Source organism: Equus przewalskii, chromosome 1 (genome assembly GCF_037783145.1).
Source record: "Equus przewalskii isolate Varuska chromosome 1, EquPr2, whole genome shotgun sequence".
In the NCBI taxonomy this organism is placed as follows: domain Eukaryota; kingdom Metazoa; phylum Chordata; class Mammalia; order Perissodactyla; family Equidae; genus Equus; species Equus przewalskii.
This window is the reverse complement of record NC_091831.1, coordinates 29652579-29668066: the sequence shown is the minus strand read 5'-3', so window position 1 is coordinate 29668066 and position 15488 is coordinate 29652579. Positions and strand designations below refer to the sequence as shown.

Below are 15488 nucleotides of genomic sequence, written 5' to 3'. Positions count from 1 at the left end.
GAAGTTTGAGATTAAGAAGGATTCACATCTTTCCTCCCTCTCATTCACAAAATCTGCAACTTTTGATTTGCTAAGCCTCTCTATGACATGTACTTTTTCCTTTCAGGACTGATTCATTAAATATGAAGCTGCATTTTATTTTTCATAACTTTCTGAAAACATTCAAATAATTAAGTTCACAAACTTGAAAAAAAAAGTAAATCCTATATCCTGCGATCTGATTTGGAAAAATACGGCTGTCAGAGCAGTGCTCCTCCTACATCATTTTTATCATGTCTCTCATCAGCTAAACGTCTACTGTGTCCATGGACAAAGTGATGCATAAACGAAATGTAGTGTGTGCATACAAGAGAATTAGTTACTTTTAAAAGGAATGAAATTCTAATATTTGCTACAACACGAATGAAACACTGAAAACATTATACAAAGTGAATTAAGTGAGACACCAAAGTACAATCATTGTATGATTCTGCTTATATGGAGCACTCTAGGTAGTCAAATTCATAGTTATGGAGAGCAGAACAGATGTGACCAGGCGCCAGAAGGAAATGGAAAGTTAATGTTTAGTGAGTACAGAGTTTCCGTTTGGGACATTGAAAAAGTTCTGGAAATGGATAATGGTGATGATTGTACAAAATTTTGAATATACCTAATGCCACTAAAGTGTACACTATAAATGGTTAAAATGGTAAATTTTATGTATATTTTACAATAAAGAAAAAGGAAATTTTATTGAGTTGGTGTTTTAAAAATATTATCTCATTTGTATTTGCATTTAAAATAATTAAGGCTCTTATCGATTTATTCTTTGGGATAATCCTACTATTAATAGTAATGTCTCAGTCTATACATTATTTTTGGGAGAATTTTTACTATAATAAATCTTTTTAAAAATCTAAAAAAAAAGTCTACTGTGGTTTCCTATTACCTGTTATAGCAAACTAAAACTCTATTAAGCACTAAAATTCTTCATTAAATGGTTTCAACTTTACTATTTTCACCCATTTCAGAGCCACCTCTCTGTATTTTCTACAGCAGACCATTTACTTCCATTAAACAAAATTATTAGTTAGCCTACATTCATGTATTCAGTAACCTCAGGCCAGAACACGGGGATGGAGCCACCGTCAATGATGGGTTTGTGCATGGAGAAGAACCGAGATAGAAGTAATCAGCTTAGGGACCTCACGTACGGTTCTGTATTCCTTCCAGCACCTTCTGTGGAAACAGCTCCACTGATGCTTTTGCTGGGTTGTTTGCAAGTATGCATTTGCAGACATTTCACAGAGAGGTGAATGATTGACTTTGAAATATTTGAAAAGTTAGAACCGTAATGTTTTGAATGTTGAAAGCAAGTGAATAAATAGAATGCGTTGGTAAACATACCAGGGAAGGGCGGTTTTATAACTAGCTAATCATATTATTCCCCTGCTTAAAAATCTTGAAAGCTTTTGCTTTTTAATAGACTTTTTCTTTTATTATTAAGACAATGTTTTTAGAGTAGTTTTAGGTTCACAGTAAAATTGAGTGGAAGGTACAGAGTTCCATACGCTCCCCGTCGCCCACCATCGAGATTGCACAGCAGAGTGGTATGTTTGTCACAAGCGATGAACCAATGACACATCACTACGATCCAAAGTCCACAGGTGACATTACTGTTCACTCCTGGTGTTGTTTTAACAAATGCGTAATGTCATATATCCACCATTATAGTATCATTCAGAGTGTTTCCACCCCCCTAACAGTGCCCTGTGCCATGCCTATTCATCCCTCCTTCCCTCTAACCTCTGGCAACCACTGATCTTTTAACTGTCGCCATAGTTTTGCCTTTTCCCGAACGTTATAGAGTTGGACTCATACAGTATGTAGGCTTTTCAAATCGGCTTTTTTCACTTAGTGATATGCATTTAAGTTTTCTCCATACTTCTTCTTGGCTTGCCAGCTCATTTCTTTTTAGAACTGAATTACATTCCATTGTCTGGATGTACCACAGTTTACTCATCCATTCACCTACTGAAGGACATCTTGGTTGCTTCCAAGTTTGAGCAAATATGAATAAAGCTGCTATAAACATCTGTGTGCAGGTTTTTGTGTGGACATAAGTTTTCACTTATGTGAGCAAATACCAAGGAGTGCAATTACTGGATCATATGGCGAGAGTATGTTTAGTTTTGTAAGACAAAACTGTCTTGCAAAGGCGGCTATACCATTTTGCATTCCAGTCAGCAACGAATGAGAGTTCCTGTTGCTCCACATCCTCACCAGCATTTGGTGTTGTCAGAGTTCTGGATTTTGGCCATTCTAATAGGTGTATGGTGGTATCTCATTGTTGCTTTAATTTGCATTGCTTTGATGACGTATGATGTGGAACATTTTTCCATTTGCCACCATATACCATCTTTCGTGAGGTGTCTGCTAAGGTCTTTGGCTCATTGTGTGTGTGTGAGGAAGATTGGCCCTGAGCTAACATCTGTTGCTAATCTTCCTCTTTTTGCTTGAGGAAGATTGTCACGGACCTAAGATCTGTACCAATCTTCCTCTACTTTGTGTGGGATGCTGCCACAACGTGGCTGGATGAGTGGTGCTAGTTCTGGATCCGAACCTGCGAAGCCTGGGCCGCCCAAGCGAAGCACGAACTTAACCACTATGCCACTAGGTCAGCCCCTTTAGCTTTTTAATTGGGTTGTTTATTTTTCCTATTGTTAAGCTTTAAGAGTCTTTTGTATATTTGGATAACAATCCTTTATCAGCTGTGTCTTTTGTAAATATTTTCTCGCAGTCTGTCTTTTTAATCTCTTGACATTGTCTTTGCAGAGCAGAAAAATTTAATTTTAATGAAGTTCAGCTTATCAATTCTCTCATAGGTTGTGCGTTTGGTGTTGTATCTAAAAACTCATCCGGGTTTTCTCCTCTGTTAGCTTCTAGGAGTTTTATAGTTTTGCGTTTTGCGTTTAGGTCTATGATCCACTATGAGTTAATATTTGTGAAGGGTGTAAGGGCTGTGTCTAGATTCATTTTTTTGCATGTGGATGTCCCATTGTTCTACTATTATTTGATGAAAGGACTATCTTTTCTCCATTGTATTGCCTTTGCTCCTTCGTCAAAGATCAGTTGACTATATTTATGTGGGTCTATTTCGGGGCTATTTTGTCCCACTGATATGTTTGTCTATTCTGTTGCCAATACCACACTGTCTCGATTACTGTAGTTTTATATTAAGTCTTGAAGTAAGGTCATGTCAGTCCTCCAACTTCGTTCTTCTCCTTTACTATCGTGTTGGCTATTCTGGATCTTTTGCCTCTCCACATACAGTTCAGAATCAGTGTGTCAATATCCACAAAATAACTTGTTGGGATTTTGATTGGGATTGCGTTGGACCTATAGATCAAGTTGGAACGAAGTAACATGTTGACAATATTGAGTCTTCCTATCCGTGTACATGGAATTTCTCTCCATTTATTTAGTTGATTTCTTTCAGCAAAGTTTTGCATTTTTTTCTCATATAGATCTTGTACATATTTTGTTAGATTTATACCTAAGTATTTCATGTTTTTGGGTGGTAATATAAATGGTATTGTGTTTTTAATTTTAAATTCTGAAAGGTTTTGCTCAAAAGATTTGTTTCTAGCCTTTGGGAAAAAAGTCACTGATATGTAACAAGACTTAAAGATCCACTATGATGTCCCTCTACTTTTCCCTCTCTTGATACCTACCTCACCAGTCTCATCTTTCGGTGCTCCCATTCTTACTAATAATGTTGTGCCTATATTAAACTTTGTTCCATTCCTAGAATGTTCTTGGACTGAGGTCTTCACACTATCTCCCAAGACTTTATTCTTTCATAACAGCTTTATTAAGATATAATTCACATACCACACAATTCACCCTTTTAAGTATACGGTTCAGTTTGTGTGGACATGTTTTAACTCTTTTGGGTAGATACCTAAAAGTGGAATTGCTGGGTTATATGGTAACTCTATGTTTAACATTTTGAGGAACTGTCAAAATGTATTCCAAAGTGGCTGCATCATTTTACATTCCTACTGGCAATGTCTGAGGATTCCAATTTCTCCATATCCTTGCCAACACTTACTGTCTGTCTTTGTCATAGCCGTTCTCATGGGTATAAGTGATATCTCATTGTGGTTTTGATTGGCATTTCCCTAATGACTAATGATATTGAACATCTTTCATGTTCTTCTTGGCCATTTCTATATCGTCTCTGAAGAAATGTCTATTGAGATCTTTTGTCTATTTTAAAATTGGGCTTTCTTTGTATTGTTGTTATCCCCTGATCTTTAATAGCTAGCACACTTTCTCACTCTTTATTTTCCCCTTCTTTTTTTACACACTCCTAGCACTACATTTCTCCCATTATATAGTCTTATTATAGTTGGAATTCTTTGATTAAGGCCACCTGCTCATGGATTGTTGATTCTAAGAGAGCAGGGACTACACCTGTCATATTCACTATTGTTTTGTTCACTGTTGGTCCAATACTTTACACGTTAGGTTTCCTGGAATGTTTCTTGAATTGTATTTATTTGATGTTCACATTGTTTCTCCTGTTGTGTCAGGAGGGTTGCTGTCTCGACTTAAAAGGTTTTAGGAGTCACATTCTCTGACCATTTGTGCTCCTGTCTCCCCCTGGTTGAGGGTTGTCCCTGGGGATATTAATTCTTGTGCATATCTGAGTTGAGCACACGTGCAGAATGACTGCAGCTTCCATAGCATGCCAGGATCCCTGCAGTGAAAAACAACATGTGAAGTGTACGCACAGCACTGTTGAGGCAAGGGACCCAGTGAACTGCATTTTAAAATGCAATAGCACCTGGTGCTCCCACTACCTGGAACACATTCCACCATCACCATCACTCTCTTCATCTGGCTGGCTGCCTCCCGCCCATCCTTAAAAATTTGGCTCAGATCTGACGTTGCCTCCTAGAAACCACCAGGACTGGGCTGACCCTCATTTGTGCCCCTCGGGCCACAGTCCACTCTGCTGTGGTACTTACCACGCTATGATACTTGCCTATTATTTGCTATATCACCCCACCCTCCACATAAGTCTATAAGCCTTTCCATTGCCTCAGCAACTAGCACATACTGGCTGCCCAATAAATATAGGAAGAAAGGAAGATAAAAAAATAGATGGTGTCTTAGTCTGCTTGGGCTTCCATAACAAAATACCATAAACTGGGTGTTTTAAACATTTCTCTCAGTTTTGGAGGCTGGGAAGACCAAGAACAAGGTACTAGCAGATTCGGTGCCTGGCGGGGGGGCCCTCTTCCTGCTTTGCAGATGCCTGCCTTCTTGCTGGGTCCTCACATGGCTGAGGCATCTTTCTCATGTCTCTTCTTCTAAGGGCACTGATTCCATTCACGAGGGCTCCATCCTCATGACCTAATTACTTTCCAAAGGCCTCACCTCCAAATACCACCACACTGGGGATTAGGACTTCAACATACGAACTTTAGAGGGATACATTTAGTTTGCAGCTGATGGAAAGTAGAAAAATGAATAAAAAGAGAAAATAGGAAAAAAAGAAGGAAAGAAAGGTACTAACTCCAAAAAACATGCTAAGGAAAACAAGTAAAATGTGATTCTGAGTTATGGTCCATGTAATAATGGAAACTCGGAGTGAGCAATGAATTAACAGTAATTTAGTTCTAAATGCTTATACAAAGATAAGAGACCAGGAGAAAGCTGAGAAGCTGGCCCAGTTTGTTGAGATATTCCGGGAAGGCTGTGGTTGAGGTTTAAAATCCAACTAGCTTAGCTCATAGCTGCTGAAGACATAATTCAGTGTTTTATGATGCACTTGTATGTATCAGGCACTGTGCCCACTCCACTGCAGGAACTTAGTCTACTCAGAGAGACATACATTGACTCCTACAGACTAGGTGAACTAATGCACCCCAACAATGACCACACACAGAGCATTAGGTGCATAAACGTATCTTGCGGAACTCCCTGAAGAGCCCTGCAAGGATGCATCAACAGGTTCAGAGACGTTAGGTAACTTTCCACGGTTACACATTAAGTCCTGACATGGACATTCCAGTCTAACTTCTCTGTCCTTTTTCACTCCACTACTCACTTACCTGCTTTTCACATGCATCCTTTTGTTCTTTCATGTAAAAAAACTGACCAACTCACATGGGCCAGGCACCGGCAGGCATGAGCAGTAGATACCACCCCAGAGGAGAGCAGTTACACTGCCTGACCCCAAAGCGCTGAACGTTTGTGAGAACAGACATCAGGCAGGTAACGTGAGGTGTGTGGAGTATTACAAAGGGAGAAACGTGGGGTGCTGACCTGAGCAAACAGTTCAGGGTGACCTCACTGAGGAGGTGAAGACTCATTAGGAGTTAGCAAAGGGAATTTGGAGCTATAAGCAAGGGAAAGCGAGCCAGGCAGATGGAACAGTACATGCAAAGAAACAGAGAAGGTACATTGAAGGACCTGCACTGGAGAGGTCAGTGAGGGCCAGATCACGAAGGGCCTTCTACGTACACACTTTGGACTTAATCCTAAAGCAATTAGAAGCCACAACTTCTAATTCACAAAATTCCTTCCCCACAGCAAGAAGCAGAAATCACCTAATCCTAAATCATTTATTTAGGTCTTGGTGAGGAAGATTAACCCTGAGCTAACATCTGTTGCCAATCCTCCTCTTTTTGCTTGAGGAAGATTGTCCCTTAGCTAACGTCTGTGCCAATCTTCCGCTATTTGGTATGTGGGACACCACCACAGCATGGCTTCATGAAAAGCATGTAGGTCCATGCCTCGGATCCCGCTGAAGTGGAGCATGTGAACTTAACCACTAGGCCACTGGGTCAGCCCCTAAATTATTTCATTTTAATACCTACCAAAATCCTACAGGATAATTGGTTTGAATGAGCTAAATTTCCCTGGCCTGCAGCAGCAGATGTAGGATACTATGGGATTGGATCCCAAGGAACCTGAGTAAAGGGCTGCTTCCCCAAAACTCCCAATTATCAGGCCCTGCTGCCCCGACATCACTGTGAAATCATCCCCAGGATAGAACGATGAGAGCTTGGGAAGAGCAGATCCAACTCCGGCTCTTGGGCTAACATCTGAATCAGTGAAGGCAGTTACATCATAGCATTCGTTGTCAGTTCTAATTTATACAATTTGTCCTTGCTCTGCCTTGGGATAACCGCCTCCCTCCTTCCTCAGGCTAAGTATTTCAGCTCTCAGGCCGTCTTCAGCAGGCACAATGCCCCATTCGCTCCCTTCCCTCCTCTGCAGCTGGCTACATCCCAAAGAAGCAGAACGTCCCTTGTTAAATTCTGAGAGTCAGGAAAGAGTGGGAACCCTGCTTTTAAAATTCTTATACCGAGGAGACAGTATTCTGGGAAGCGTATGAGGAAAGCCTCTATAGTTATGTTAAACTAAATGAACTGGCTGCCTAGTTGAAATGGGCACGAGTCTTAGGAGCATGGTAAAACAAGAGAAAAGAACAGAGACATATGGAAAAAAACAGAAATCACTGATAGTAAAATAATTTTATTTAGCTTCTTTTTTTAAAAAAGGTAGCATTTCACATATAAATTTAGACCTCAAGATTACAGTGTATATTTGCCAAAAGGAACATCCCTGAAGGAGGGACAGACTTAGAGCTCGAGAGAGCACAGGGACGCACACTCCGTGGGGAGTTTAACTGGAAGTACTTTCTTTAAAACGTCACAACACTATTTCCTTGCTTCTCAACTCTGCCACCAGGGCCTGTGGCTTCTAAGAAAACTCACATCCATCACTTTGGGGCAACAGCTTTTAGCTCATGGGAATAGGAAACATCTCTAGGAATGAAAGCACAAAGGTCAATGATCCAGGTTCCCATAATAATCATTATTTATCTGCAGCAACAATATGACAGGTGAAGAGTTGATTTTTATAGTTCAGAAGTTCTTCTCAGGAGGGCTGGAGAACACAAAATTCATTCATAAAGAGAATGTAAATCATTAAATGAGTAAAAATGAAAAAATGATTCTCTTGATATTACAAATGCCTCTACAGTATAAGGCCCAAGGAAAAGACCCACCCAAATCTGGGATTTCTTTCCCATATAAAGTATTTGGCACAATCTACAAGCTGTCATGAGACTAACCGGACTGACAGTCGGCTGAAAGGTTTCTGGAAGTGGTCCCATGACTCCTCTGTCTGGCTTGAACATAGTGTGTTGAAAAGGGGTCTTAACAAGCTGCACAAACTCAGGCTTAACTATGGGGCACACTGTTTCAGGAGAGTTAATCTCAAGGGAAAAAAGGTCCAGAGGAAATAGGTCTCCCATAGCCATAGGCTAACTCTGTCATCCTCTCAGGGAAGATTAAATCCACTGGCTGCTCAGGAACTCACTGGAATCCTATCTCCCAGGGAAGATAAAAGTTGGAGAACAACTTTGATCTCAGCATCTCAGGGCCAGGAGAGAAGGAGACAAAGATGACATAGGATGCTTTCTAAGTTACTCTTAAGAATGCAGGCTCCTGGTGAACAATGTCAAGGAGAATCAGTGTGCTAGTAACCAAGGCAGCCCTAGCATTTGGCCCTCAGGCAGAGGTACTGGGGCAAATGAATGTACCCCAAATCCAGTTTTAAAAATAAAAACTTCCTGCAGTTATGATACAATACTGTGCAGTAAACAGCAAGGAATTGTATGCTGCTCCTATTTCTGGTTAAAGCCCTGTCCTGCTCTTGGCCAGCCAGAGCTCAGAGGTGACATGAGCTGTCTGTGGCTAAAAACCAGGCATCTTAGTCGCACACGGCCTGGGGCAGTGACACAGACAGTCATCACCCAATGGAAGGGCATGCAGGGCCCTAGAGCTTTGGTTCAAAGCAGAGGTTTCATCTCATCCAAAACTTCAAACCAAGCTCTATCTCTGAGCCTTCTAATGCAAAAAACTAGTGATTAGGAATCTCTGGTTGGGTGGCAAGGTGCATGTCCCAGTAGGCCACCAACTCCACTGTAGGAAAAACAAAAAGGTGCAATCATATCAAGTAAAGGGTTGCTCAAGTGGCAGATCATTTCCTGGGGAACTTCAGTGGACTGGATGCTAATCACACAGATGAACGCTGGCATTGGACCCCAAGAGAGAGCCTGGGTCCCAGGTGTAATCAGTCTTCTTTATACTTACCACATCCTGGATGTCTTCTCTCTGGCCTCCTATCTCTTGAATGGTTGAGCACACATTTCCCCGGGGACCAGTGTAAACATTATTCAATAGATCTCAGCTTAGAAAAACACAGCTTGTTATGTATTTAGTGTTTAACATTCCAGTGCAGGCAGTATCTTAGCATCAGACTTTCCCTCATTCATGAGGACCAGTTTAGGAAGGAACACAGGATACTTGATCAAACTGCGGCTGAAAAGACCATTTGAGAGCCAGACAGCTGGCTCTATCCTGCAAACAGCTGATAAACCAGGACTATCACAGGAGAGGCAGAACAGACGGAGCACGAGTTCTCTGTAAATCTGAAGAGTCGTATAACCATTGTTCCCACTTAACCCCTTGGGCCACGTCTTGATATGGGAGAACGTTTCCACCTCTTGCATCAACCTGTGCTCTCCTTGTTCTGGATGGTGCTCTCTCCAGAGGATTCAAGAGCCTCCTTAGAGGGGAGAGAGCTTTTTCTTCCAGTCCTAACATCTGAATATTTCAAAGCACAAGAGGAGTCCACGAACATGCTAGGGATGTTGCTGCCAAAGTAGATCTTACTGTTGGAAGCAATGGCCTGGTACCTTTTGAGCTCCAGATATTCCGGGGTCAATTTGTGCTGTGTGGGGGCAAACAAGAGCAAAGGGATCAAGACACTTTGGTGCAATAGTCATCTCTCTGTTTCTTTACACGTATTTTCCCTATTGCTTTCCTGAATAGCATTACTCAACTCTGAATCATTGCCAATGACCCTCTCTCATTTGGAAGTGTGGCTTTCACATTAACCGCTATATTCCAGACTTGAAGTTCGTTCAACAAGCACCTGTCTTAAAGAAGGAGCAGCTGTTCATTTTGCAATAAAAAAAGGATTGGGGAGGGGGGTTTTGGGGAACAATAAATGATAACTCACTAAGTAATGATAATAACTAACATTTCTATAGTGACTTGGGGCTTATAGTTTCCCACATGCTTTCTCATTTCATCTAGCTGAATGCAACCTGGAATCAGCCTGGAACTTCTGCTGGTTCTCTTGAGAGGTGAGCAGGTCAATGGATGAAAGTGGCAGAGGTTCGAAGGAAGGGCCCCGGCTATAACCTTATAATCAACCATCTGTGATTCTGCTCTTCTTGACCACATTCTAGAACTGGAAAAGATCTCAAGACATCACCTGGTGTGGTCTCTTGCTTCTACCCAGAAGCTGGATGTTTAAACCGTTTGTGATGGACACATGTTTGTCAGTCATCAGATCTCTCAACCTGTTACAGGGTTTTGTTTGTTTGAATCATGATGCCAAGACACACTCAACCAAAATCTCTTTGGGTTTGATTAAAACTCACCTCCGATGTCCCCTGGAATACACTCCTCCATAAGCCCCTCAGAACCCTCCTTAGTGTCCTCTCCTCATCTCAAGTCCCAGCATCTCCTCCAGGCAAAAGCCCATCTCGTCTTTGCAGCCCTCTGCTATCTTTCACTCCCTGGACCCACCCTCTCCAGGTGATTCATACCCTCTGCTGAAACACTGCCATCAAATCTGGTAACAGTGCATGACCAAATTACTTCCTGAAGCCTTATTAATATAGCTTAATATCTGAAGAGCATTTTTCAAAATGGCATAAAACTACTGCCCCTTTCAGCATAAGGCAGACCTCGATGACAAAGTCTTGACACTTATGCCTAGCCAGCTTCTCCCATGACAGACTTGGATTGCTAATTTTGTAAAGTGCAATTTCTCATCTTGCCTTCATCTTGACCAAATTCCATTCTGTTTGTATAAAGCTGTGTCCTCCAATATGTTAAGTTTATTTCTAAATTTACACTGGATTTCAAAGTACTGACAACTCTCATTCTTTTACCTATCATGTCTTATCATTTCTTCTGAATACAGATTATGTTGTTTCTTTCTAAATCAAAAGTGTTTAAGCACTGTCTATACCTTAAATCTTGACTCTAATCCTTCAAGCTGCATCATACACCTTAGCAATCTCTTTCTCAACTCTTCTCTGTTCCAATCTACTCTACAACTGATAACCTTATGAATCTTGTTCAGATCCTTCCCTTCTCAAAATACCATAGGGGTTCTAGCTGCCTCTTAATTAAATAATTCCTACTAACCAGGCCTGTACTCTCTAGACCTAACTTACTCTAGTCACTACACAAAAACTCTTCACCCATACATCACCAAATCTCCTTTCTCAAGTTATGACACATGAAATTCCTCATGACCAGAACATTTTTTAAATCCAATAAATGAGCAGTACTCAACTGGGGACATTTGGGAATGTATGTTGGGATGGGGTGTTGATTGTTAAAATAATTGGTGAGTACTATCGACATTTATATCAAAATATCCCATAATGCAAGAGACAGTCCTCAACAATGAAAAAGTGTCTCACCCCAAAATGCCAAGAATGTCTCTGATGAGAAACACTGCCCTAAACAAGCTTAGCATCTATCCAAAAGAGCTCCCTTATCTGGGAAGCAATTCTTAATGAACTTTACTCTTCTGTCACTCTTGTCATTTCAGGAGAAGACCCTCAACTTTCCTGATTATCGAGCCCTCACACAGCAGTACAAACGCATGCACAAATGGCATTTGGCCTTTGTCTGTATATCTGCCTGCCTTTGTCCCAGCTCTCCACTTTTCTGAGGAACTATACAAAGTTCCCTACCCAATGAGTGTGCAGTATGTCTTGCTAAGTGACTGATTCTAGAGGGCGTGATGGCAACTACCCTTCCTTGACGCTGAATAAAACCACCTCTATCACATTAGAGCCCCTTACCAGGGAAAGAAAAACCCCCAAGTGTATTACTAGGAGAGTGGCATGGAGAGCCAGTCACCTTGTTTGAGGTGGCATATTTGTGTGCAGCATAATATTCAGCATCTGCTTTTGCCTTCTCTCGGGCAAGGAATGCAGCATCTAGAAAGCAAAAAAGAGTCAGGGTGTTTAAAACAAAGGAAAGTTGCAATCCATTTCCTCAGCTGGATAAGAATTCAGACTCTACCTTAAGTAGGAGTCCCTTTCTCCATTGCCTGGTATTTCGATCACTTACTTTACTTATTAAAGGCATATAACATTAGCAGTTTTCAAATCCCAGTCCCCAGACAGCTCTTTCTTAAAGGGGAAACTCTTGCCAATGTTGAGTAACTCTCAGCTCATCTGAGCCCACTTCGTTTCCCACCTAAAGTTGTTCCTTCTTTCCGCCACCCCATCACCCAAAGCCTCACACCTCACCCAGGCTCTAGGCTTCGAGTAAAAGAACTAGGTCCAGACTCATCTGAAAGCTCTACTCTATTCACTGCACTGTCCTCATCGCCTCCAAACTTGACACAGAACCAGTTAATGCAGAATAATAGAAAGCAGCAGTAAATAAGCAGAAGAGGTTGAATGTTTGGTCTTCAAGACCGTGAGCTAAGAACACCAACATCTCACTATGTGAAATCAAGGACTTTGAGAACCTCTGTGAAAACTGGGGCTTCTTTTTTCCCAGCTAATGTTTTGGTTATTTTGTTGGCTGACAGGTAGAAAAGAAACTGGTGGGGGTGGGGTTTCTTTCCTTGTACATTCTTTATAACTGATTATGGGTAATTCTCATACTTTGCCTGAGAAAAAAGTGGTAGCAAAAAAACCCCAATTTAAGGACAGAAAACAAAGGTTGAGTTACCCATAGTCACAAACCAAACCAAGAGCTAGATATGTAACGGCAATTTTTAAAAAACTTGGCTGGAGTATCAGGCCAGCTACTTCCTCCAGACTAGGTTATTCTGTCTTGGGCCTTCCCACCCCGACACGCAGGGGCCTGGGCCCAGAGGCAGAGGCAGCCCAGGACTGTTGGAGCCCCCTTCTCCCTGCTGTACCTTCAATTTCAGATATGCGCTTTTCAGTTTCTTTCTCCATCACCTTCTGCTGAAACCGAATTTTTGCCACTTGTGCAATCTTCTCTGCTTCTATAATTATACACAAAAGACATATTCAAAAACATTTCTCTAGTTCTGGAGCTACTTAGAATCAGCAGCACACAGTCTAATGTTTAACTATATAAGATTTTAGGGGCTAATTGTTTCATTAAGTTTTATCTATCCAGACTGTAAACAACTTAACAGAAACAAGGGAATTTATTTCCTACTTCACAGTTCTATCTTGACAGTGCTAGCTTTGTGGGAACGGGGAATACAAAAGGTAACAGTTCCAGTCCTTCATGGGATTAAACAGCAACGGTTCACAAGCTAAAGGGAAAAAAAGATTCTTCAGGAAAGTACTCAGAACAAAAACAGAGCAAAATAAATGCATGGCAACACAGGACAATTTATGTAACGTGGCAGGAGAAAGAAGACTAAGGACGATAATTTAAACAGAGGAAGGCCTTGTAGAAGAAATCTTAAAGAAAATAACGGACATGACAGAGGAGGACATGGTAGAAAGCACAAACAAAGATAAGAAGGTACAGATGAGCAAGTCACCAGAAAGAGGTGATAGGAAGCCAGACGACAAGACAACAAAAAATAATAGAAAGAGGGTTAGAAGACCCCCGTCTTGTGGGACAGGCTAAGGAATTTAGCTTTGATATACTCAGGATTAATTGTTAAGTTAACATTTATTTCCCATCAGGGAAATGACGCAATGAAAATGCTATCACAGGAGGAGTGCTCTAACTGCTGTAGAAGATAGAAGAGAAAGCAGGACAAGTCACCTGAGAACGTGAAAACACGTGTTGGGACTGAACGAGTAAGTGGCAGCAGGCAGTTACAGGTAGGGAAAACAAAACACTGTTCATAAATCTTTGGCCTAACCCAAGGATCCAGGACCAGGGAAGAAAGACTCCAATTACACTTTCAGTTCAATCACTGCAATTCTTGAAGAACATTCTCAATTTTCCTTTTCAGCTAAAGAAGATGAGTATTTTTTTTTTTAAAGATTTTACTTTTCCTTTTTCTCCCAAAGCCCCCCAGTCCATAGATGTGTATTTTTAGTTGTGGGTCCTTCTAGTTGTAGCATGTGGGATGCTGCCTCAGCGTGACCTGATAAGTGGTGCCATGTCTGCACCCAGGATTCGAACCGGTGAAACCCTGGGCCGCTGAAGCAGAGCGCGCGAACTTAACCACTTGGCCACAGGGCCGGCCCCGAAGATGAGTATTTTAACACATCCCTGGGGGAAGTGCATAATGGAAAGAAAATTTTCAAGTGGTTTCTTCCATCCAGAAGACAGTATTCTTTATCAACCACCCCAGGGCAAACTTCCCAGTTCTCCATCAGATTAAAATCAATCTATATCGTACCATCCTAAAAATAGACTACTATGTTCAACTGGGCTGGAAATTTAGCTATAAGCAGAAACTCAAGATAGAACTTGAATAAAAGGTGAGAGATCCAAAGCGTGGAGCTAGAACCCAGAGAATGGTGTCTTGACATAGGGGAACAGCTGAGGTAATTCCAGGTAACACTGCTCTCTGATGTATGGGGATAAACCAATAAAGAGCAGGATCAGATGTCTAGTTCTAGAAAAATGGTGGAGCAGGCTAACAAGAAACCCATTAGTTAACAGCACCTTAAAGCGCTAGATAAAACATAACAAATTTGTCTTTTAATGCATGGCTGAGATCATAAGAAAGAATGGGAGATCCTCAAGAGATGTAAACACAGGGAGAGCTGAGAGCCTGTATGGCAGCAGCCCTGGACATGGTCATTAGACAAGGGGGAGGGACTTGGGTTACTGCTCACGCAGGCCAGGAGATGAGGCCTTGAGACGTTAGAATGGAGACGGCTGTATAAAACCAAGACAGCTAAAGGGCTGTTTAACTCCAATGACACTAAAACACTCTCCCCACCAGGCCAGTGAGAAGTAAGCTTTTCTCTACCTAGTCACAACAGAGTGAAACTGGAGAACACCCAAAGACAAAGAGAAAAATCTTAAAAAAAAAAAGAGAAGACGATGCCAAACAAAAATGAAATAATACTGCCAAATGACAAAACTAACTTTATTTGGGCTTATAACTGTAGGTTAAATTACCACTCAAGAATGAAATAAAAGCATTTCAGACCAAGGAAGACAGTAAGTCTCCCATTCCTTAGCCTTCACTGAAAAAAACTAGCAGAAAACAGAAGGAATTGCCAGAAGCAATGGAGAGGAAGAAATTACATAAAACATGTAAATCAAAATAAATGTTTACTATAAGAATCAATGATGATAATAATCAATGAGGGAATAAAAACAACATGAAAGTAAAGTACTCGGCAACAATACTATGTAAAATTGGGGAACAGTGATAACAATTAAAGCATTCTAAGGTATTTTTCAAGAAGAAGATGGAAA

The 15488-nt window shown here is 41.1% G+C and overlaps 1 protein-coding gene across 5 annotated transcripts in view; it reads right to left on the bottom strand.

Moving 5' to 3' along the window:
- Nucleotides 1–7517: 7517 nt before the first annotated feature.
- The window catches only part of ERLIN1 (ER lipid raft associated 1), a 34670-nt gene continuing 26699 nt past the window's right edge, over nucleotides 7518–15488 (bottom strand). For all 5 annotated transcript variants that reach the window (XM_008543858.2, XM_008543859.2, XM_070559354.1 and 2 more), the window contains 3 exons: nucleotides 13036–13125; nucleotides 12018–12097; nucleotides 7518–9798 (listed from right to left, as the gene is read on the bottom strand). In XM_008543858.2, the coding sequence (XP_008542080.1) occupies nucleotides 9577–9798; nucleotides 12018–12097; nucleotides 13036–13125 (392 nt within the window). In that variant the 3' untranslated portion in view covers nucleotides 7518–9576. The remainder of the gene's footprint in view (nucleotides 9799–12017; nucleotides 12098–13035; nucleotides 13126–15488) is intronic.